At 52.1% G+C, this 23,992-nt stretch overlaps 1 protein-coding gene across 3 annotated transcripts in view; it reads right to left on the bottom strand.

Moving 5' to 3' along the window:
- Positions 1-23,992, bottom strand: part of GAK (cyclin G associated kinase) — a 1,898,577-nt gene that overhangs the window by 333,299 nt on the left and 1,541,286 nt on the right. For all 3 annotated transcript variants that reach the window (XM_085636622.1, XM_085636624.1, XM_085636623.1), the window contains exon 22: positions 12,699-12,869. In XM_085636622.1, coding sequence (XP_085492748.1) covers positions 12,699-12,869 — 171 coding nt within the window. The remainder of the gene's footprint in view (positions 1-12,698; positions 12,870-23,992) is intronic.

The following is a 23,992-nucleotide window of genomic DNA, read 5'->3' as shown; positions in this document are numbered from 1 at the left end:
GGCCCACACTAGCTTGTTGCTTGGTTTGCACATTTACACAGTAATGTTTAGTGAAAGTGTGCGGTGTTGACCATGTAGCTGCTCTGTAGATATCATCTAATGGGATGTTCCCTAGAAAAGCCATGGAAGCCCCTATCTTTCGTGTAGAGTGGGCTTTAGGGGGAACAGATAGCGTTTGTTTTGCTTTGTGGTAGCAAATCTGTATGCATTTTACAATCCACCTAGCTATCCCCGATTTTGAGATAGGGTTGCCTTTGTGTGGTGGAGAGAAAGAGACAAATAGTTGTTTGGTCTTTCTGAAAGGTTGTGTTCTCTGGATATAGTAAAGTAAGGCCCGTTTAACATCTAGCGTGTGTAGAGCCCTTTCTGCAACAGTTTGAGGTTGCGACAAAAATACCGGAAATTCTACCGATTGGTTTAGATGAAAGGGGGAAATGACTTTGGGTATGAATTTTGAGTTGGTACGGAGAACAACCTTGTTCTGGTGCATTTAGAAAAAAGGTTCTTGTATAGTAAGTGCTTGCATCTCACTGACCCTTCTAAGGGAAGTGATGGCTACAAGAAAAGCTGTTTTCCATGTGAGAAATTGCAGTTCGCATTTATGCAAAGGTTCGTAGGGCGGTCCCATTAGCCTTGTGAGAACTATATTTAAGTTCCACACAGGTGAGGGTGGTACTCTGGGGGGAATTATTTGTTTCAGGCCTTCCATGAAGGCTTTAATGGCAGGCACTCTGAAAAGTGATAGGTGCTGTCTGTTCTGTAGGTAAGCGGCAATTGCTGCGAGGTGTAGCCGAATGGATGTATATGCTAGGTTACACCTTTGTAGATGGAGCAAGTAGCATATGATGTGCTGTATAGATACGTCTAGAGGATTGATTGTGTTGTTATGGCAATAAACAACAAATCTTTTCCGCTTGGCAGCGTAGCAGGCTCTAGTGGTAGGGCGTCTAGCTTCTCTGATGACGTTCATACAGTCAGGGGGGAAGATTAAGGTATCCGAATTCTAGGATCTCAGGAGCCAGATCGCAAGGTTGAGCTGAGCTGGGTCCGGGTGTCTGATCTCTCCATGGTTCTGGTTTAGGAGGCATGGTGAGAGGTGTAGCTTTTGGTGTGGTACTACCCAGAGTTCCAGCAGCGTGGTGTACCACGGTTGTCTGGCCCACGTTGAAGCTACTAGGATCAGTGTGAGGGAATGCTGTTGTAGCTTTCGCACCACTAATGGAGTTAGTGGGAGAGGTGGAAAGGCGTACGCAAATTTGCCTGACCAGTTCATCCATATCGCATTGCCTTTGGACAATGGGTGTGGGTATCTGGCGGCGAAGCTTGGGCATTTTTTGTTTTCGTGGGTGGCGAAGAGGTCTATCTGTGGATGCCCCCACATCTGAAAGAACGGGTGAAGAACCAGTTGGTGAAGTTCCCACTCGTGGATCTGCTGCGTCTGTCTGCTGAGCAGATCTGTCAAGGTGTTTTGGACTCCTGGGACATGTTGGGCCAGGAGAAAGATTTTGTGTGGAATTGCCCATCTCCATATGCTCTGTGCTAGTTGAGAGAGCTGTGGAGAGTGTGTGCCGCCCTGTTTTTGAATGTAGTACATGGCCGTCATGTTGTCTGTGCGAATGAGGACTGCCTTGCCTAAAATCTGTTTGAGAAAGGATTTTAGGGCTAGAAAGATTGCCAGTAACGCCAGATGGTTGATATGGAGTAACTTTTGTTGCGGCGTCCATGTGCCCTGCACTGTGAGGTGTAATAGATGAGCTCCCCAGCCGGAGAGCGATGCGTCTGTTAGTATTATTTGTGGAACCGGGTCTAGGAACGGTCGACCTCTGGATAGATTTGTGGTGTTCCACCACTGCAGAGAGCGATGGGTACGACTGTCTACCAACACCAGATCTGTCAGTTGCCCCTGGGCCTGGTTCCATTGGCGTGCTAAGCACTCTTGGAGTGGACGCATCTGGAGTCCTGCGTAAGGCGCTGTGAAAATGCAAGAGGCCATCATCCCTATCAGTTGCATAAACACTCTTGCTGGAAGAGAGTGTTGAGGTATGAATCTTTGACGCAAAGCCTGAATGCTTGCAATCCTGGCAGGATTGGGGTAGGCTATGGCTTTTGAGGTGTCTATGGTGGCACCGAGGTATTGCTTTATGTGGGATGGTGTTAGCTGGGACTTTTGGTGGTTCACCGGGAAGCCTAGCTTGTGAAGTAGTTGGATTGTAGCGGCAGTGTGGTGTACACATTGGTTGTAGGACGTGCCTTTTATCAGCCAGTCGTCCAAATAGGGGAAGACGTGAATGTGGTGTCTTCGGCGGTGTGCCGCTACTACCGCTAGGCACTTGGTGAATACCCTTGGTGCTGTTATGACCCCGAATGGGAGCACCTTGAACTGGTAGTGTTGCCCGTCCACTACAAATCTGAGGTACTTTCTGTGAGCATGGTGTACCGGAATGTGAAAGTATGCTTCTTTCAAGTCCAGTGTGGTGAGAAAGTCGTTCTGGGAGAGGAGCGGAAGTACCTGCTGAAGTGTTACCATGTGAAAATGGTCCGAATGTATGTATGTGTTTAGAGGCCGGAGATCTAGAATAGGTCGTAGAGTCTCGTCTCTTTTTGGTATTAGAAAATATAGGGAGTAAACCCCTAAATTTTGCTGATTGGCGGGAACTTGTTCTATTGCCTGTTTTTGTAGGAGGGAGATTACCTCCTGTTTTAGTAATGTGGAATGTTCTTGTGACATTGGGCGTTGCCTGGGTGACATGTTTGGGGGGGTAGATGTCAATTCTAGGCAGTACCCTGAGCGAATAATTTGGGTCACCCATTTGTCTGAGATGATGGTCTCCCAGACCTGAAGGAAATGTTGTAGCCTGCCCCTGACCGGAGTGGGATGGTCTGGAGGGAGCGGGGGGGAAGTCATTGGGTAGGCGGTGTGGCAGAGCAGGCGTTATTTGTTTTGCCTCTGCCTTTATTGTTATTGCCCCTATAGCCGCCTCTTTGATAACCCCTTGTGAAGGTGGACTGAGCAGGGGATTTGTAGGAAGTGGATGCGCTATCTGAGGAGTAGCCTCTAGCTGTACCCCGAAAGGAAGAGCGGCGAAAGGAGCGCCTAGGAGGGTGTGACTGCAGGGCTCCCATAGATTTCGCCGTATCCGTGTCCTTCTTCATTTTCTCGAGGGCCTCATCTACCTTTGGGCCGAATAGGTGTTCTTGGTCAAAGGGATGATTTAGGATGGAGGCCTGTACCTCAGGTTTGAAGCCTGATACTCTCAGCCAAGCATGGCGACGGAGCAGGACACTAGTGTGAGAAGTTGGCCTGATATATGATGTCACTAATTCTATTGTACACCTTGTACCAGTCCAAACAACCCTTATGGTGATTGGTTGTAAAGTCAACCTTATAGACCAGCTATCCTAGTGGTAGCATGGACAAGAGCAGTCTTAGGCTAAACTCTGAATGGCATGTGAAGCCAGCTGTTATACCATATGTAATCCCTTGAATACCAAATGAAAGGACACCACAACAGATATATATAAAAATAGAATGTATTTATTCTAGTCAAACCCTCAGCACTCTTTATGAGATTCGAGGTAAGTACAACACAGTCTTATTTAGGCATACATTAAGTCACACAGGTAAGCAATACAATTAGGCCCTAGGGGCCACGCAAACCATATACTAAGTAAGTGGTATAAAATCCACTGTCACGAACACAGGATAGGCCTAGGCCTAGGGAATCGCTGGGGCTACACTACACTACCAAAGGTTAGGAAGTGGGAGGCCCACGGGATTCAGATACAGAGTGGAAACACTCACGCGTAATGCGTAAAAGTCGATAGAATTACTAGCAGATAGAAATTAACAGTTTTAGGACACTTCTGGTATAGCTAGAAAGTCAAGACTCGGAAACTAGACCCTAGGATAGTCAATACCCTTGTGAGCACCGGAGTACTCAAGTTACCTAGCTCACGGGCTGCGGGTGCATAGGTGTAAACTTGCGTCGGGTTTCGTCGTTGACTTCTATGGATGCCTGAAGGAAAGTTGCTGACAGGCGGTCAGTGAAGAGTGTCCGGTGGATCCCAAGGAGAGGATCAAGAAGGAAGGAACCTGCAAGCAGAAGGGACAGAGTCTAGGTCACCAGCCAGGAGCCGGGAAGGAACCAGGAAGGAACCAGGCGATGTCGTGAAGATGCAGGTGAAGAGGTGAAGCTTGTCGCAGCAGCCACTGGTACCAGGAGGCATCGAGGACGACCAGGACCAGGAGGTGAGCTGTCCCATGGAGGCTCTTGCTGTCGGCGGCGTCGATGTCGAGTCAGGACCCAACAAGCCTTGGCAAGCGGAACCCACGCAGAATGGAGGACTTGCTTCTGGTGCAGACCAGGAAGGTCTGGGGTGCTTCTCTTTCACAGAGGAGCGGATGCCAGTCTGGAGGAGCCGGACCAGCAAGATGAAACAAAAGGTTCGTCGTCGCAGAGGCTACTAGCCAACGGGCCAGCAACCGGACAACACGTCGAGCAACACAGGTGCAGAAGGGCCCCACGCAGAACACGTGAAGTGTGGGGAGCTGATCTTCTTTGCAGATGGTGCTCGGGAGTGGGGCTTCTCAATTCCCCAAGCACAGCCTCGAGGGAGCCTCGGAAGTCGCGCTAGTCAGTTACTAGCCACTTTTCCCAAGTCGCCGGTCCCACGTCCCTCGTCGCCTCCACGGGTCTCAGCTTCGCTGGAGATGTGGATCTGGTTCAGAGGTGTCTGGAAGTCTCGGCACTGGTCAGTCTCTGCAGTCGTCCCTCGTAGGATTCAGTCGCAAAGCAAGCAGCGGTCGCTGGATGGTGCCTGGTTGCCCAGGGTGGTCACTCCTTGGCCACAAGGGAGATTTCTTCAGTCTTCTTCCTGAGGTCGAATGTCGAAGGTCCAGAGTTTCTGTTCAAGTTGCAGATTCAGGTTGGTCCCATTGGGCCGGTCACCCCCTCGCACCGTGCACACTCCTGGAGTGAGCTCAGGCTGCCCCTTGTTCCCGCCAGTGCCGCCGCTGCCAGCAGCTGTGACCCTGCGCACCGCTGACTGAGCCCAGGCTGCCCCTCGTTGCCACCAGCGCCGCCGCTGCCAGCAGCTGTGTTCCTGTGCACCGCTGATTGGTGCTCAGACCCCGCCTGCGCCGCGTTTGTATTGCGAATCCGATTGTCTGTGTAATTCTGCTCCTTGTTTTCTCCTGTGCCCCGTGTAGTTTATTTCTTGTTCCTCTGTGTTTTGTTCCCCTCCTGTCTCTCCCGGCCCCTGCCGTGCTTCCCGCCACCTCCCCGCTCCCCGCCGCTGCCCCCTGCGGCCCCGCCCCCTTCCCTATACAGCCCTACCCATTCGCCGCCCAGCTCCCGCCTCCCAGCTGCTCCTCCCTCGCTCCGCCCCCCCACTCTCTACTTATGGCAGAGTGGCAAACGCGCAGCGTTGACGCGCAGCGGGCGTGCCCTAAGCGCACCGAAGGCGCGCCAAAGGTAAGCCCGTCTGCGCCCGTCCGCGCCTGGACTGCGCCCAGTGCCAGGACCCCTGGCCCCCGCAGTGCCCACCCCACCCGCCGGACGTACGCCGCCGCCACCCTCAACGCACTCAACACCGGCCGATCCCCTGGATGCTACCGAGCCACCCCGAGACGCACCCACGGACCCTTCAGCTGCCACGCCTGCAAGTTCACCTGCACCCGGACCGGCACTGCACCAGCACCCACCAAGCCGAACACCAGCAGCAACCACCTGAAGTGCATCCTGCTCAACACCCGCTCCGTCCACAGACACGCCGTTCAACTCTGGAGCCTCCTCGACACCACAGCCCCTGACGTCGCCTTCCTCACGGAAACCTGGATGAACGACTCCTCAGCACCCGCCATCGCCATCCCGGACGGATACAAGATCACCCGAAGGGACCGCGTCAACCAGATGGGAGGAGGCATCGCGATCATCTACAGGGACACCATCCGCATCACGACCAACACCGACGACACCCTGACATCCGCCGAACACCTGCACTTCCAGATCCACACCGACCCCAAGACCACCCTCCGAGGCACCCTCATCTACCAACCCCCGGGACCACGCACACAATTCAGCGACGACATCGCCGACTTCATCAGCCCGCACGCCCTCCCCTCCGCTGACTACATCCTCCTCGGAGACATCAACTTCCACCTGGAGAACAACAACGACCGCAACACTACCACCCTGCTAGACAACCTCGCCAACCTCGGACTGAAGCTGCTGGTGACCACCCCCACCCACCTCGCCGGACACACACTCGACGCTGTCTTCTCATCCAGCAAGGACATCGTCTTCAGCCACGCCACCGGACTCCACTGGACGGACCACAGCTGCGTCCACTTCACCTTCAGAAGAACCACGACCCACCACCACCAGCAACAGGTTGCTCGTAGAAGCTGGAACAAGATCACAGCAGACCAGCTCGCTGCTTCCCTGAGCCAGCACCCTCCCGCCAGCTCAGCGAACCCCAGCCAGGCCGCCGACAACCTCACGAAGTGGAACAGCAACTGCGCAGACGAACTCGCCCCACTGAGGACCCCGCCTAGCAGACCCGGCAGCAAGAAGGCCCCATGGTTCAACGACGAACTCAAGAGCTCCAAGAAGAACTGCCGAGCCCTCGAGAAAGCCTGGAGAAGGGAGCCAACACCGGACAACATGACTGCCCTCAAGCTCGCCACCCGGAAGCACCATCAACTGATCCACGCCACCAAGAAAACAGCATTCAAGGACCGGCTGGACGACAACGCACACAACTGCAAGGAACTCTTCAACATCGTGAAAGAGCTCTCCAACCCCAACGCCGGAACCAACGACATCACCCCATCGCAAGACCTCTGCAACTCCCTCGCCTCCTACTTCCACAACAAGATCGCAGACATACACAACAGCTTCAGCACACAACCAACGCTCCCCACGACCGCACCAACGCCCCACACCACCACCCTCAACGCCTGGACCCCGATCAACACAGAAGACACCACCCGCACGATGAACACCATCCACTCCGGATCTCCGACTGACCCCTGCCCTCACCACATCTTCAACAAGGCCGACGCTGTCATCGCTCCCCACCTGCGGGACATCATCAACACCTCCTTCGACACCGCCACCTTCCCTGAGAGCTGGAAGCACGCCGAACTCAGCGCTCTACTGAAGAAGCCAACAGCGAACCCCACCAAACTCAAAAACTACCGCCCCATCTCGCTCCTCCCGTTATCAGCCAAAGTCATCGAGAAGACCGTCAACAAGCAGCTGGCCGCCTTCCTCGAGACGAATGGATCCCTCGACCCCTCACAGTCTGGCTTCCGAGCCAACCACAGCACCGAGACCGCCCTCATCGCGGCCACCGATGACATCCGAGCCCTGCTGGACAACGGAGAAACGGCGGCCCTCATCCTCCTAGACCTCTCCGCAGCATTCGACACTGTCTGCCACCGCACCCTAGTGCAGCGATTCAGCAACGTCGGAATCCAGGAGAAGGCACTGGAATGGATCATCTCCTTCCTCAGCGGAAGAACACAGAGAGTCCGCCTACCACCGTACAAGTCAGAGGCCACCAAAGTCATCTGCGGCGTCCCTCAAGGATCCTCACTCAGCCCCACCCTCTTCAACGTCTACATGGGCCCCCTCGCGGCCATCGCACGCCAACACAACCTCAACATCATCTCCTACGCCGACGACACCCAGCTGATCCTCTCCCTGACCAACGACCCCGCCGCCGCCAGAACCAACCTCCACGAAGGGATGAAAGACGTAGCCGAGTGGATGACGACCAGCCGCCTGAAACTGAACTCAGACAAGACGGAAGTCCTCATCCTGGGCTCCTCGCCCTCCGCCTGGGACGACTCCTGGTGGCCCCCCGCCCTGGGCACCGCACCCAAACCGACAGACCACGCACGCAACCTGGGCTTCATCCTGGACTCCTCCCTCTCCATGACCAGACAAGTCAACGCCGTCTCCTCATCATGCTTCAACATCCTACGCATGCTACGCAAGATCTTCCGGTGGATCCCCACCGAGACCAGGAAGACGGTCACCCAGGCCCTCGTCACCACCCGACTGGACTACGGCAACGCCCTCTACGCCGGAACCACCGCCAAGCTCCAGAAGAGACTCCAGCGGATCCAGAACGCCTCAGCCAGACTCATCCTCGACATCCCCCGACGCAGCCACATCTCCGGACATCTGAGAAACCTGCACTGGCTCCCCGTCAACAAGAGAATCACCTTCCGTCTCCTGACCCACGCACACAAAGCCCTACACGACCAAGGCCCGAGCTACCTCAACAACCGCCTCAACTTCTACGCCACCTCCGATTGACCAGTCACGCCCTCGCCGCCGTCCCCCGCATCCGAAGAGCGACAACAGGAGGAAGGTCCTTTTCCTACCTGGCCGCCAAGACCTGGAATTCCCTCCCGACCGACCTGCGCCTGACCCAAGACCACCTGTCCTTCAGGAAGAAGCTCAAGACCTGGCTGTTTGAGCAGTAGCGGCCCCCCCCCCCCCCCCCCCCCCCCCAGCGCCTTGAGACCCTCCGGGTGAGTAGTGCGCTCTATAAATACCTTGATTGATTGATTGATTTAGCAGGGCTCAGCTAGCTACTGATATACTGGGCTAGTGGGCTGGGCTACCTGCAAGGTCCCTCCTATGGGTGGGACCAGGAAGGGGAGTGGCTACACCCCCTTTCCTTTGTCCAGTTCCGCGCCAGAGCTGGGGCTGGAGTGCCCCAGCGCCGGTTTGAACTGGACTATGCAGGGAACACCTTGTGTGCCCCAGGCAGTGTCTAGTTTCTTTCATCCCTCCCTGCCCCAATACACTAACTCCTGTCTGGGGTGGTGCTCGCACCTCCCAAGGCAGGAAACCTATTGTCCAAGCCTCCCTCGCTGGAAGGACTTCCAGCAGCAGGAGGTCAGACTTGTGTCTGTGGCAGCAGCATCCATTTTGTGATGCTGGGGCTTTGGTTAACTTTAACCGGGTAAGTAGGTTTCAACATGTCTTCTCCCTCTAGAAGGGAGGAATAATATCCTCATGGGCAGAAATGGTATGGGGGTATTATTCCAAAGTGTTAGACACCTTACACGACATGTTTCGATAAAGCCAAACCATAGTTACCATAACCGTTTAAGATTATAAGGCACTCTAAGAGTATATGGTAGGCTATATCATAGAACAGCTATAAGGACATGGTTCCGAAAGCTGCAGACAGGCTCAGCTCATGCTAGAGCACCATCTCACATGTTACCAAGCACTCTGCCTCCAGGATTGTTAAGGCCTGCCATAGGAGTGGCTGATAGGTACACATGTGTCTATATATAAGGTAGGTATAGGAATACTACACCTAAGCAAGGAGTGATTACACGACCTTGCCCCAGCTGAGTGATCAGCCAGTTGTGTCGTAATGGAGGGCCAGGACAGGGGTGGCACAATACATGCTGCAGCCCCTGGTAGGCCTAGGGTACACCTATGCCCTGGGTACCTAAGGTACACTATACAGGGGCCAATAAGGTGACCCTAACCAATTGGGTTATGCACCTAAAGTACACAGTATGAATTTAGAGAGAGAACAGCTGGGCTGCGGGTCTGATTAGCAGGCCCACAGCCACATCTAAGTCGAAAACCAGTGAAGCAAAAGCAAAAAGTGGGGGTGAACATAGAAAGCAGACCCTACTCTCCAACAACTAGTGTTGATGGCCCTGGAGGCTGTGTCTGCTGCGTCTAAGGCACAGCGTATGGAGGTGTTAGTTATAGTCTTACCCTCTTGAATTAATTCATTGGCCCTATTTTTGTATCTCTCTGGGAGGTGGTGCATTATGGTTTCTAATTCATCAAAATGCGCTCTATCGTATCTGGCCAATAGCGCTTGAGTGTTGGCGATACGCCATATATTGGCTGCCTGTGACGCAGTGGGCTTTCCTGACGCGTCCAGTAGCTTTGACTCTTTGTCAGGTGGTGGTGCTTCGCCTGACGCCTGGGAGTTTGACTTCTTCCGTGCAGTGGAAACCACTAGGGAATCCAGTGGCGCTGGCCCTTTGATATAGGCAGGATCTGTGGGGGCAGCTTTGTACTTTTTCTCTATGCGTGGGTTAATGCCCCTAGCCCTGACTGGGTCCTTAAAAACCTCTGGCGCATGTTTTATCACCCCTTTGAGCATAGGTAGTATGGAGGTAGACCTATGTGCGGTATCAAAGGTGCCGAGGAGGAAATCCTCCTCTACTGGGTCAGTGTGTAGCTCTACCCCGTGATAATGTGCCGCCCTCTGAAGCAGGTGGTGGAAACCTAATGAGTCTTCCGGTGGAGATGGCCTGGAAGGGTAAAGGTCATCTTGTGGGACGTCTGGAATGTCTGTATTATTGTAGTTGTCCCATGGGTCTGGGGATCCTGTAGGGGTGGGGTCTTGGGGCACATCCCCTGGATCGTAATATGGGTCCCCCTGATCATCATCGTGTGGAGACGGGGTCGGGCAGCGATGAGGGGGGGGTGGAGAAGGCAGGCGGGGCGGAGGTGGAGAGGGTGGGGGAGGTGGAGGAGGTGGGGAAGGCATTCTGAAAGGGGAGGTAGCAGAGTCCTTCCTCTTTGGAGGTGGAGGCGGAGCCGGTTTGTCCAAATGTCTCTTTTTAGAATCGAGTGCCAAATGTCCAGTTTTTGGATCCTTGGTAAGAGTCTTTTGCAAGGGATCCGGTGTAAACAGTTCCTGTGACAATGTTTGTTCCGTCGGCGCCGAAGGTTTTGGGGCCGATGACTTTTTAGGCTTGTCCGTGCCGTGCTTAGCACTGGGCTTGGGAACCTCCGATTTCTTGGTCGGCGCCGAGGTGGGCTTCGGCGTAGAAGTGTCAGTGCCGAGGGCCTTATGGGGTTTGGTCGGTACCGAAAGGCTGGGTTTCGACACCGAGGACTTTGGTGCGGAGCTCGGTGTCGAGGTCGGTCTCTTTTTCGGTGCCGAAGTGTGTTTTTCGGCAGGGCTGGCTCGAGCCTGAGCCGCCGGAAGGCTTATTTGGCTTCTTCACCGGGCCCGAAGGTGGGGTGTTTGAAGCAGTGTCTCTGGTCTTGCCTAGGCCCGGAGGCGAAGGCGTGACCGAAGCCTTTTTGGGTGTCGGCGCGGGTGCGGGAGGGGGTATAGTACTCACGACCCTCTGCGCCGGGGTGATGTCCTCCACATCGGAGTCATCGGCTTCGAAAGCACTGACGAGGTCCTCTTCGGTGTGCTGCTGTCCTGGATCTTCGACGTCGTCCCCGAAGATGTCAACTGGAACAGAGGTTGAGGAGTGCGCCATGTTTTGTCTGGCCCTTCGATCTCGAATAGTCTTTTTCGATCTGAAAGACTTGCAGGCCGGACAGTCTCGAGCCTCGTGTTCAGGGGAGAGGCAGAGGTTGCACACTTCATGAAGATCGGTGTGCGGGAATTTGGACCCACATCGAGAGCACTTCTTGAAAGGAGTTCTTTCCATCAGCCGGGACCGGAGCTTGGGTAGGCGCGAAGGCCGCCGTCGACGACTGGAATCGAAGATGTGTCGAAGAGAAAGTGATTGAAGATCTGGATCTGAACAATACCGCGATGAGCGAGGATTCCGCTTCGATCGGCGAACTGGAAATGTTCGGAACCGGAGCACGAAGTATTACATCCGAACCAGATGGCGGAAAAAAACAATCTGAGGATGGAGCCGAAACCCATGCGCAATACGATCCAAGGGAGGAGTCACCGACCTCGTGACTTCCAAAGACTTTCCAAGAGGAAAAACAAACTGCAAACATTCGGGCCCAACACCAGATGGCGATCTATGCAAAAGTGTGTAATCTGCAGCTCATATGCCTCGAACATATATTATGTAATTTCTCATAATTCTGTAAATACTCAGTGAAATGATCTTGGTGGTTTGGTCTGCTATTTCCTGGTCATGAATATGAGTGAGGTGCAAGATGAAGTATTATATTGTAGCACCTTAGCACTCAGAGTTAGCCACAAAAGATTAGGTAGTAGGAGGAGGTTTCTGATGGTGTGTCTCTGTGAAATTGTAAGGAACTACATCTCTATCAACATTTCCAGTAAATAACCTCATCATGATCTTACTTAAAATTGAGTATCCTGCAGAACCAGACTATTTGAAGAGGTTTGTATCTCTTTGTCATATGAATTAAATCACTGTATTTAATTTGCTTAGAAAATGATGGGAGAGTGGGGTTGGCCAGATGAAGTTATTGTCCTGTGGGAGAAGTCACAAGTTTATTTTTAATTGATAATACATTTAAATGATAAAAAAGGAGTAGAATTAATAGGGACTTCTCTTTAACAGCAAAATTTGCATGTACTGGACTGTGTAGTGAAGAACTAAGCCAGGCAGACCTATGAACACTGCCCACGTGGTGGTCCTGGCCCAAAACAGAAATGAATATCAGCAAATTAAAAACTAATTTACATTATTGCACGTCAAGCCATGACCAGAGTGCCCAGGATTGTTATGGGTTCTGGAGTTTTTTCAAGACATTACTGAAAACATTCCAGGAAATTTTGTGAACCATAGAGTACAGTGTTCTCCAGGAAAAATTTAAAAAAATGCTTTCATTTAGTCGAAAAAGCTGATAAAAATTGCATGTCTTCTCTACCTCTAATGAGCCGCCACTCAACAATGACAGATATTTCAATAACAACATCTTAATACCTCGAAATAATACTTAAGTCGTAATGTCACTTACCCAAGTGTAAGACATTGGAGCAGGAAGAAGGTGGCGGTGCACTTTGTGTCGAAGGAAATGCCGATGATGTAGATGTTGAGCTGGGATTCAAAAAGTCCCCAAAGAGATCAGGGCATGGGGGAGCATGGTTTTCAGAGACCGAAGACATGGCAAATGGGTCGAAAGGATCAGCTGAAGAGCAAAAGGTCACGTTTTAGTCAGACATTTGAGGCGAAGGGTATTAGCCTAGTGAAGCTAGCATAGACCCAGTTCCCCACATAGGTTATAAGGAAGGTCTGCAGAACACTGGAGCAAGGCAGATGGGGGATTAATGGGTGAAAAACAAGGTTACGATATTTAACTTCCCAGAAACAAAGGACACTAAAGTTACAATTGTAAAGCGGAGATTCTCTCATTTACAGAAGCCCTGCTATTTCTCTGAGGAATGAGAATTAGAAAATTGAGCTATAGTCTAACCCCAGGGTAGGTGAAAGCCCGCTAGACATCAGGAATTTGTTAGGAGTGCCACAGCGAGCGGGTGTAATGTAGCATGCTCTACATCCACAAGGATGACCAACAACAATGGAAATCAGATTATTTTACCTTTGCTACATAAGCTCTAACAGATGGTTTTCTACCTCGGAATCATGGCAGGATTATGTTGCCCAAGCCAAAATAAAAAGGGGATGGGACAGTACATGACTCCTCTTCTCACTACACACAACAAATGCATTTCACCTCTTCCGAGTAGGCAGATCAGAGAATTACAAGTGATAGGCCACAATGTAGGTGTGCGTCCACGTGGCTTAAGATTTTATTTTACCCAAGCAAAGGCTACAGGGGGCAGCACATGGAACCTCTGTCTTAACCAGGAGGGTTATGCTTTTTATTAAAGGAATTATTTTTACCCTTTCCAACTGTGACCCTGTGAAAAAGGATCCCTCTTCCATCATTGTGGCAGAAGGTCACCAAACATATTTTGCTGAGCAACTAAGTATATCCTCCTACCCAAGCAGCTTTGGTCATGTCTACCACCAACCATCACGCACCTTTCAGCTCACTGACATCCAGGGGGAAGGGGGGAGCGCAGGCTTGTTCTGCTACCCTCAAGAGACCTGAAAATATCACACGGATACCAAGGAATACTTTTTTTAAGTAGAAAGAACTAGGCTCCTGCCAGGAAGAGACTCTCTGACATACATCCACCAAAAATAGCTTGTCATTTGCACTTTTCACGAGACCTGAACCACTCCCAGAACTCCATAGATCATGTTTTTCAACAGGAAACAAATGTAAGAATAGGGGGACTTAGGGAGACTCATAGAAGGTGGATCAGTCTGACATAAACTGACCATCTCCATTTCAGGTCCCTTATGGGTGTAGATTGAATGGGTAAGTAAAATTAAACACTGGAAATTTTCTTCCGATAGAAAACCGCCTGAAAATAATGACCCGAATGTGTATGGATCGGCATACTATACAGGTAACACACAAAAGGTGGTCGGAGGAATATTTGTAATTTGTAGAACCACTGGCAATCGCTTATGGTATCACCCCAACTCATCGTTCTTTTGCTCATTATGCAACCTCAGTTTGGACCCAGCCATATGCAAATCAGTCTTGATCCTGCTCCTCATGGGAACAGTCTAGTCCGAACTGACCAGCCAGGTCCTCCCTGAACCAGAAAACAAGCAACCCAGGACCAGTTTTGCCCTTGTGATGGGCTCATCAGCTGGGTATAACTTGTCTCCAGTGACGCATTGAGCATGGGACTTGTGTCTGGGCATACACATGCAACTTAGGGTGGTACATGAAACACACAAAATGCGATGGGAGGCTGCTTGCAAGAAGTCTAATCACTGGCAATAGCTCAAGTAGCAAACTAACCCATTGTTCCTTTGCTCACCAAGCCACCTCAGTTTGGACCCAGCCATATGCAAATTAGTCTTGACCCTGCCCCTCATGGGAACAGTCCAGCCTGAACTGCAAAGGACAGGATGATGCTCCTCTCTGCAGTCTGTACAGTACAGTTCTGCGTTGCATCAGCTGTAGATTGAAGTCATGGTGAGAGCTCGTGGCATGGCACAGCTGTCTTGAGAGCCATGCTGTGTTCTTTTTAAAGACACTCCCCACCTGCTCTCACCATCGTCGGACAGAACCCAGGCACCCCCTCCACCTCCACACACACATACGGGCAACACAAGTCGAGGAGGTTAGGGAGGATACGTCTTGTCCTATAATTTAACTCCAGAGGGTGGGAGCAGCAAATCAAGGGCTGCACTGGTATGAATATGAAATAAAACATCCTGCTGACGCAGCTTGTGCTGACTGGACCCTGGCTGGACGGTGACAGTGGACCTGAGAGGCACCAGTGGCCCCACCCTGGCAGCTGGGGTCAAAGATGGAAAAACAGATCATGCCCATTGATCTACATCAGAATGCCTTCAGTCACCAAAAAGTCAGTGTCATTATACAGATGAGCTGACACAATTTTGATAAAACAACAACAGGCATGGTGCCCCCCCCGCCCCTCCCCCCCCACCGATTCACTTAAAGGCTTGGCACTTCTGGATATGGACAGCAGGATGTAACCACAGGCCACGTAGCAACATTGTACCATCTCTGAGGCAGTTGCTGTAGAGTCTCAGCTGTTTGCTAATCAATACAGTCAGCTGAGTACAGCCTGCAGCACTCCGCATGAGGTGAAAGCAATTGCAGGCTGCTTAAAAAATGGAATGCTCAATGTCAGTCAATTTATTAATGCTACTGATACTTAGAGACCAGACTGAGGCCATTACGAGTCTTGCAGCACAGTGTGCACAGCACTTACCACGCTGCTGTTAATGCAGTTCCTCCGATGTTCGCGGTCAATAGCAGCTTCTCCCTCGCAGCACGCAGGTGGTGTCAAGGCTCTAAAACATGAGTGACTAATGCATTCTAGTGCGGTGAGACAGATTTCCACATTACAGAACAAGTTACCTTCAGTAACGATGTATCTGAAAGAGACATCTGTAGTTATAGATTTCTTACCTCACCTTAGAATTACCCCCAGGCCTCAGACTGGATCCAGAGAAATTTGTTCGTAGCAGTACTCCTGCGCGTCGGTAGGTGGCAGCGGTTGACTCCGCATCCGTCGTCGGCGTCATGACGCCGGGATGACATCACGTGTCTACATAGACACCACCCCTCCTCGCTGACGTCAGTTCTAACACGAATTTCCACGCCAGAAGCGCAGAGCCATGCAAAACACTGACCACTGGTGCACATAGCTAGGGCCCTGTAAGGGAGTCCCTATCCTTAGAAGTCAGTTCGCAGAATGGGGAGGATGGGCAAGGCCGTAAGGAACCTATAACTACATATGTCTCTTACAGATACATCGTTACCAAAGGTAAGTAACTTATTCATCTGAAAGAGACAGTAGTGTGAGAAGTTGGCCTGGTATATGATGTCCACTAGTTATAGTGGGCACCCTGTACCAGTCCAAACAACCCATTATTGATGATAGGTTAAAGACAACCTTTATTGAAAGCTATCCTAGTGGTAGCTATGGAGAGCAGCCTTCAGGCTAAGTCCTGAAGGAATGTAAAGCAGCTTGTTTTACCTGTCTATAATCTCTTGAGTGGCTAAATGAAAGGAGACCACACCAGGTATATACATATAAAATATATGTATTTAGTACTAAACACACCCCTCTAGTCTCTTTATGAGGTTAGAGGCAAAAGCACATAAGTTACACTTCAAATTTGACAGTAAAGTAGCACAAATAGACGTTAACCATATACTAAAAAAGTGGCATATAACCACGACTTAACTAGACACAAAGCCTAGAGCCTGTAGAATCACTGGGGCCCCAAGGTAGTGACACAGGGTACCCACGGGTGCTGTGTGCAGTGTAAGAACACAGCCGCAAGCTCCCGTTAGCTTCTATGGGGAAAGTCGCGGTTAGATTTTTAGAGTTAAAGGACACTTAGAAATGGACTAGGACCAAACCCTCTTGGACTTAGACAATTCTAGGGTCAACACTCACAGGAGCAACGGAGTACTCAAGTTACCTCACCCAGGGAAGCTAGGTGCATAGGAGTCAATTGGTGTCTAGTCGCGTCGTTGTTTTCAATGGGAGCTGGCGAAGAAGTGCTGCTGCCGGGAAGATGCGAAGTGTAAGCCTGGATCGGAGATGTGAAGAACCTGAAAGCAGAGGTGACAGAGTCTGGGTTACTTGCCAGTGACCACGGCCATGATAGACGAATGCCCACCGATGTCGGGTGTTTCAGGAGAAAGAGGTGAAACTTGACTGCCACGAGGACCAGGAGGCGTCGAGGATGACCAGGAGCTGGATACGAGCTGTCCCACGAAGGATGTCGAGTGCTGCAGCGTCAGTGCCCGGATTGGACACAACAAGCCTTGGCAACAGCAACCCACGCAGAAAGTGAAGAAATGCCTTGGCGCGGACCATCAAGGTCCTGGGGACTCCCCAAGCGATGGAGTCAGGGCACGTCTGGAGCAACCAGGAAAGCACAATTAAAGTAAAGTTACCCTTTTCAGGGACCCACAAGTCGACGGACAAGGGATCGCGAAGGAACCTCGAGAGGAATCACAAAATGGCGGCCCACGGGTCACTCTGAGAGGGCAGGCCAGCAATCTTTGGTGGATTCACTGCTCGGGGTCTGGGCACAAGTAACCCAATGCACAGCCTCGAGGGACGTCGAGAAGCTATTGCACTAGCAAATGTGCACGGTGTCCAGGGGTTCCGGTTCCACGGTACTCACGAGGGCTACGGGTCTTAGCTTTGCTGGGGACTCGGGTCAGCCTCTGGGAAGTCTGGAAATCCACCTCTGGCATTGCAAAGTCTTCGGCGTCAGGCGGGAGCTTCGGAGATGCAGACCTGACCGATGCGTCTTTGGTGCCTGCCAAGCAGGGGAGTAACTCCTTTACCCCAAGGGATATTTTTCAGTCATCTGGCGTTGAACAGATCGTTGAAGGTCCAGGATTCAGTTTCAGAGTTTTGTCAAGGAATATCTAAAGTTCCGGTTACAGAGGTTCCTTCTTTATACCCAAGGAAGGGGTTGGACTAACTCAGGGGACCCACCTATGGGAGGGTTTGGAAAAAGGGGTGGCGACACCCACCCTTTGTCCAGTTTCGCGCCACAGCAGGGGCTGGTAGCCCCTGTTACCGGTTTGAACTGGACTATGCACAGGGACACCAAATGTGCCCCCAGTGGAGGACTTCAAAGCACTCTCAGAGTGCACCCACCCAGCCCCAATAGACTAAAGCCTGTCTGTGAGGTGGTAACACCTCCCTGTGACAGGAAACCTATTGTCCAGGCCTTCCCTGCCGTAGTTTTGATCAGCAGCAGGAGGCAAGACTCGTGTCTGTGGCTGCAGCATCCATTTTGTGATGCCAGGGCTCTTTTAAGCTGGTACCGGGAATACCGGTGCTGTCATGTCTCTCCCTCTAGAAGGGTGGGATCATACTCCCACACCAGTTACCGGTGTGGGGTTATGATTCCAAGGTGTTTGACACCAAACACAACATGTTTCCGAGCAGCCAGTCCAAAGTTAGCATTTAACGTTTGGTTATAATGCACTTAAGAGCATATGGTCAGGCTGCCTCACAGACAACCCCGGAGAAGAGATTCCGAAGGCTGCAGAGGGGCTCTACTCATGCATGGGCACCCTCTTACACAAAACCAAGCACCCTGCCTTCACGATTGATAAGGCCTGCCATAGGGGTGACTTATAGGTTTATATGTGCAGAGATAGGTGAGATATAGTGAACCTATATCTCAGTAAGGGGTGCATGCACCACCTTACCCAGACTGCAGTAGCAGACCTGTGCTGTCATTTTGGAGGGCTTCCCAGGGGTGGCATAATACATACTGCAGCCCATGGTAGGTCTCTTGGGTACCTATGCCCTGGGTACATAGTATACCATATACTAGGGACTTATGAGGGAACCTCAGAATCCAATCTGTTGTGTACCTAAGGTACTAGGAATCCATTTAGAGAGGAAGCAGCTAGGCTGGGGTCCTGAATAGCACGGCCCCAGCCAGACTAATGTCGAAAAGAACAAGTTACTTACCTTCGGTAACGATTTTTCTGGTGGATACAGTATCTGCCTGTGGATTCCTCACCTTGTGAATATCCCCTGCGCCAGCATTCCACGGAACTTTTCTTCCCCAGCATTCCACGTCGACGTGGGCGACGTCACAATACATCGGCTCCGCACGCGACTCCGTACGACGTCATCGGAGCCATAAGAAGCCCACGTCGGCGTGGTGACGTCAGTTCCACCCATTTTTTCCGTGCCTTCGAGGCGAACAGGTGAACCAACGACAAACCCAAGTATACACAGTATATAGAAAACCAATACATATACATAGCATACAAAACAAGGGAATGCTAATCAAACAAGCATTACCTACAAATGTACAAGAGAAAATATAAGCATTTCAAACAAGACTAATTTCATGGTATACAAAAGGTGGACAACGGGGAGGCGGGTGGGTTGGTGAGGAATCCACAGGCAGATACTGTATCCACCAGAAAAATCGTTACCGAAGGTAAGTAACTTGTTCTTCTGATGGATACATCTGCCAGTGGATTCCTCACCTTGTGAATAGATTCCCACAGCAGTCCCCACTCCCGGAGGAGGGTGTCCACCTTTCTATACCAGAAAGTCCTGCAAGACAGAGCGCGCGAAGTGGCCCTCCCTCCTCATCTCAGAGTCCAAGCAATAATGCTTTGCGAAAGTATGGAGGGAGGCCCAAGTCGCGGCCTTACAAATATCTGCCACGGGAACACCCCGGGCCAGAGCAGATGTTGAAGACTTAGCTCTAGTAGAGTGAGCACGAATACCCTCAGGAGGAGTCTTACCAGCCAAGGCGTAGCAGATCTTGATGGTCAGTATTATCCATCTTGACAGCGTGCGCTTGTGCACCGCTTTACCTTTAGAACGACCAACGTAGCCAATAAAAAGCTGGTCATCAACACGAAAGTCCTTGGTCCTGTCCAAATAAAAACTCATAGCCCTCTTCGGGTCAAGGCGATGGAGTCTTTCCTCCTCTTTAGAAGGATGAGGGGGTGGATAAAAAACAGGGAGGGTAATAGACTGCCCCAAATGGAAAGGAGTAACAACTTTTGGCAGGAAAGCAGCCCTGGTCCTGAGAACCATCCTTTCAGCATGTAAGGTAAGAAAAGGAGGTTTGGAACTAAGAGCTTGAAGCTCACTTACCCTCCTTGCCGAGGTTATGGCTACAAGAAAAACCACCTTAAAGGACAACAGCCTCAAAGGACAATTATGAAGAGGCTCAAATGGGGACCCCATTAAAAAGGTTAAGACAAGATTAAGGTCCCACTGAGGCATTACAAATGGAGTAGGAGGAAACATGTTTGTAAGGCCCTTGATGAACCTCAGAACAACCGGAGATTTAAATAACGAAGGTTGATCTGGAAGGCACAGAAATGCCGATAAGGCCGAAAGGTAGCCCTTGACCGTGGCCACAGCACAGCCCTGCTGAGCCAAGGAAAGAGCAAACTGAAGCACATCAGAAAGATGAGCCTTTAAAGGGTCAATGGATCTCTCTCCACACCACTTTACAAACTTAGACCACCTGTAGGAGTATATGGACTTGGTGGAGTGTCGCCTGGCCGATAAAATAACGTCCACCACATCAGGTGGGAGAGAGAAGGAACTCAGGTTGCCCCGTTCAATCTCCAGGCATGAAGGTGTAAGCTCTGGAGGTGGGGGTGAAGAACCTGCCCCTCCGACTGCGAGAGGAGGTCTGCCCTCAGAGGGAGACGGAGCGGAGGGCACGAGGAGAGGTGGAGAAGATCTGTGTACCACACCCTTCTTGGCCAGTCCGGGGCGACCAAAATGACTTGGGCCCGGTCTTGGCGAATTTTCCTCAGAACCCGAGGAATCAAGGGTATGGGAGGAAACGCGTAAAGGAGTCGTGAACCCCAACTCAACTGAAACGCGTCCCCCAACGCCCCCTGCATCGGAAACTGGAGACTGCAGAATGACGGGCAGTGCGCGTTCTCTCGGGTGGCAAACAGGTCCACCCGAGGAGTCCCCCACGTCCGAAAGACGTGACGAACCACCTCCGGATGGAGCCTCCACTCGTGGTCGGCGGAGAACTGCCGACTGAGACTGTCCGCACGCACATTCAGCACCCCGGCCAGATGACTTGCCATCAGACAAATCTGATGGTCCTGAGCCCAGGACCACAGCCGCAGGGCCTCTCTGCAGAGACAAAGAGACCCTACTCCTCCCTGTTTGTTTATATACCACATCGCGGTCGTGTTGTCCGTCAGAACTTGAACTGACCGACCGCGAAGGGAAGGGAGAAAGGCCTTGAGTGCCAAACGAATCGCCCGCAACTCCAGAAGGTTGATATGAAACAACCTTTCCTCTGGAGACCAAAGACCCTTGATCTCCAGATCCCCCAGATGAGCTCCCCACCCTAGGGTGGAGGCATCCGTTATCACTGTGGCCACCGACGGAGGTAGATGGAAAGGCTTTCCTTGGGACAGATTGCCCTCCACGCTCCACCAAGACAGATCCGCTGCAGCTTCTCCGGAGATCTTGATCGACTCCCCGAGATCCCCGTTGTGCTGATACCACTGCTTGCGGAGGCACCACTGGAGCGCCCTCATGTGCCAGCGTGCATGGTTGACCAACAGAATGCAGGAAGCGAACAGACCGAGCAGGCGAAGGACCTTCAGAACTGGAACAACCGCTCCACTGTGGAATAAAGGGACCATCTCCTGAATGTCGAGAATCCTTTGAGGAGGAGGGAATGCCCGACACACAGTAGTGTCCAGTACTGCCCCTATAAACAGGTTGCGTTGAGAGGGCACCAGGTGAGACTTGGGCACATTGATCGAAAAACCCAAGTCGAATAACAGCTGAGTTGTCACCTGCAGATGACGCTGCACCATCTCCGGGGACTCTGCCTTCAGAAGCCAGTCGTCCAGGTAGGGGAAAACCGGAATCCCCGACCTCCTGAGATGAGCAGCCACCACTGCCATCACCTTTGTGAAGACTCGAGGTGCAGTAGTAAGACCAAACGGGAGGACCGCAAACTGATAATGTTGCGACCCAACCGTAAAACGGAGATACTTCCTGTGCGACTTCAGGATTGGGACATGGAAGTACGCGTCCTGCAAGTCGAGCGACACCATCCAGTCTCCTTGCTGCAACGCTTGAAGAACCTGCGCAAGGGTCAGCATCTTGAACTTCTCCTGTTTCAGGTAAAAATTCAAGATTCTGAGGTCCAGAATCGGACGCAATCTGCCGTCCTTCTTGGGGATCAGGAAATACCGGGAGTAGCATCCCTGACCCCTTTCCTGCTCCGGAACCACCTCTATTGCGCCCTTCTGAAACAAGGCCAGAACTTCTTTCTGCAGGAGAAGCAGGTGGTCCTCCGAGCAATAACCTTGGCAAGGAGGGTAAGGGGGAGGAAACTCCCGAAAGGGAAGGGCGTACCCAGTCTCTACGAGGTTCAAAACCCAAAGGTCGGTTGTAACAGATTTCCAACCCCGTAGAAAGTAGGACACCCGACCCCCCACAGGTCTTACATGATCCGGGATGGGGGATCTAGGGCTGCTTCCCTGAAGCCTCATTTGGAGCAGAGGAGGAGGAGGAAGAAGAGGGGTTACGACCAGAACCTCTCCGACCCCTTTGCTTCCCTCTATAGGAGCGATAGAGGGGATTCTGCTGCTGTTGTTGCTGCTGTTGTTGTGGCTGTCGGAAGGAGCGAAAGGATGACCTTCCGAATCCCCTAACCTTACGGAAAGTTGAACCTCTCACAGGAACCTGCAGACCCAAGGACTTCGCCGTTAACCTACTGTCCTTAAAACGTTGAAGAGCAGAATCTGCCTTCTCCCCAAACAACTTTTGTCCATCAAAGGGCAGATCCACCAGCGTGGCCTGGACATCCGCAGAAAACCCTGAGGAACGGAGCCAAGCTTGTCTCCTTGCGGCAATGGACGACCCCATAATTCTCGCCACAGAGTCCGCCGTATCCAGCCCAGACTGGATCACCTGCCTGGCAGCTGCCTGAGTGTCCGCCACAACCTCCATGAAGGACGACTTATCCCCCTCAGGTAACTTAGGGGCCAGAGTCTTTATAGAGTCCATCAGGGCATGAACATAACGCCCCAGCAAGCACGTAGCATTTGATGACTTCAATGCCATACTTCCTGAGGAGAAAGACTTTTTGGCCGCCTGATCAACTTTCTTCGACTCCCTATCAGCAGGAGATTGGGGGAAAGCACCCGAAGCATGTTTAGAACATGAAGCCTGCACCACTAGGCTCTCCGGAGAAGGATGCGTGGATAAAAAATCCGGGTCTCCTGGCGCAACCCTGTATCTCCTTGCCACCTGCCTGCAAACTGCTGGAGCTGACAGAGGCTTCTTCCACACCTCCAATACTGGTTCCAAGAGAGCCTCATTGAAAGGTAGCAAAGGCTCAGAAGCCGACGTCGGGGAGTGCAACACCTCTGTGAGCAGATTGGACTTGTATTCCACAGAGGGCAGCTGCAGATCTAACAACTCCGCGGCCTTCTTGATCACAACATGGTAGGGCGCCAATTCCTGTGGTGGAGAAGACCTTGCAGAAGCATGCTCCCACTCCGGGGTGGTATCCAAACCACTTGCCACCTCTATACCTCCAAACTCGTCCGAAGAAGAGTCGACCTCACCTTCTTCCACCTCAGCACGAAATCTTTCCTCCTCCAAAACCCTTTGGGCTTCACGCCTCGATCGATTCCGGGGAGCCGGCGTCGTCGACGTCGTACGCGGCGTCGGTGGAGCCAAAGGCATCGGCGTCGGAGGCGCTACAGGTGGAGTCGGCGGCGCCGGATGCGGCGTCGAAGGAGTCGGCCTCGGCGTCAAAGAAGGCTCCGAAGATTGACCATCCATCCGAGGTCGAGCCGGATTCCCAACCGGCGCCGGAAACTGCCAAGAAGGCGCCATCGGCATAAAAGGCATAAAAGGAGCCTGAGCATATTGCTGCGGCACTCCCAGAGAAAACGCCATCGGACCCACGGGACCTGCTGGTGCTCCGGATGGGAAGGATGCTCTCTGAAAAATGCCATACATGGCATTCAGAAATCCCGAAGGATCCGTACCTGGAGCCGGGAACTGGGGATAAGGAACTGCCCCTGTATCCTCCTGTGGAGCCACCGGCGTCGGCTCCTCCGAATCCTCCACCGGAACCACGGAGTCATCAGGCACCGGGACAGACTCTTCCTGCTCCTGCTCCACATCAGATTCCACCCGACCAGGAGTCGAAGCCTTGGACGGCGCCGGA

The sequence above is a fragment of the Triturus cristatus genome, chromosome 2_1, assembly GCF_964204655.1.
Source record: "Triturus cristatus chromosome 2_1, aTriCri1.1, whole genome shotgun sequence".
Taxonomy (NCBI): domain Eukaryota; kingdom Metazoa; phylum Chordata; class Amphibia; order Caudata; family Salamandridae; genus Triturus; species Triturus cristatus.
Note: the sequence above shows the minus strand (reverse complement) of the source record. Positions and strands in the feature narration are given on the sequence as shown.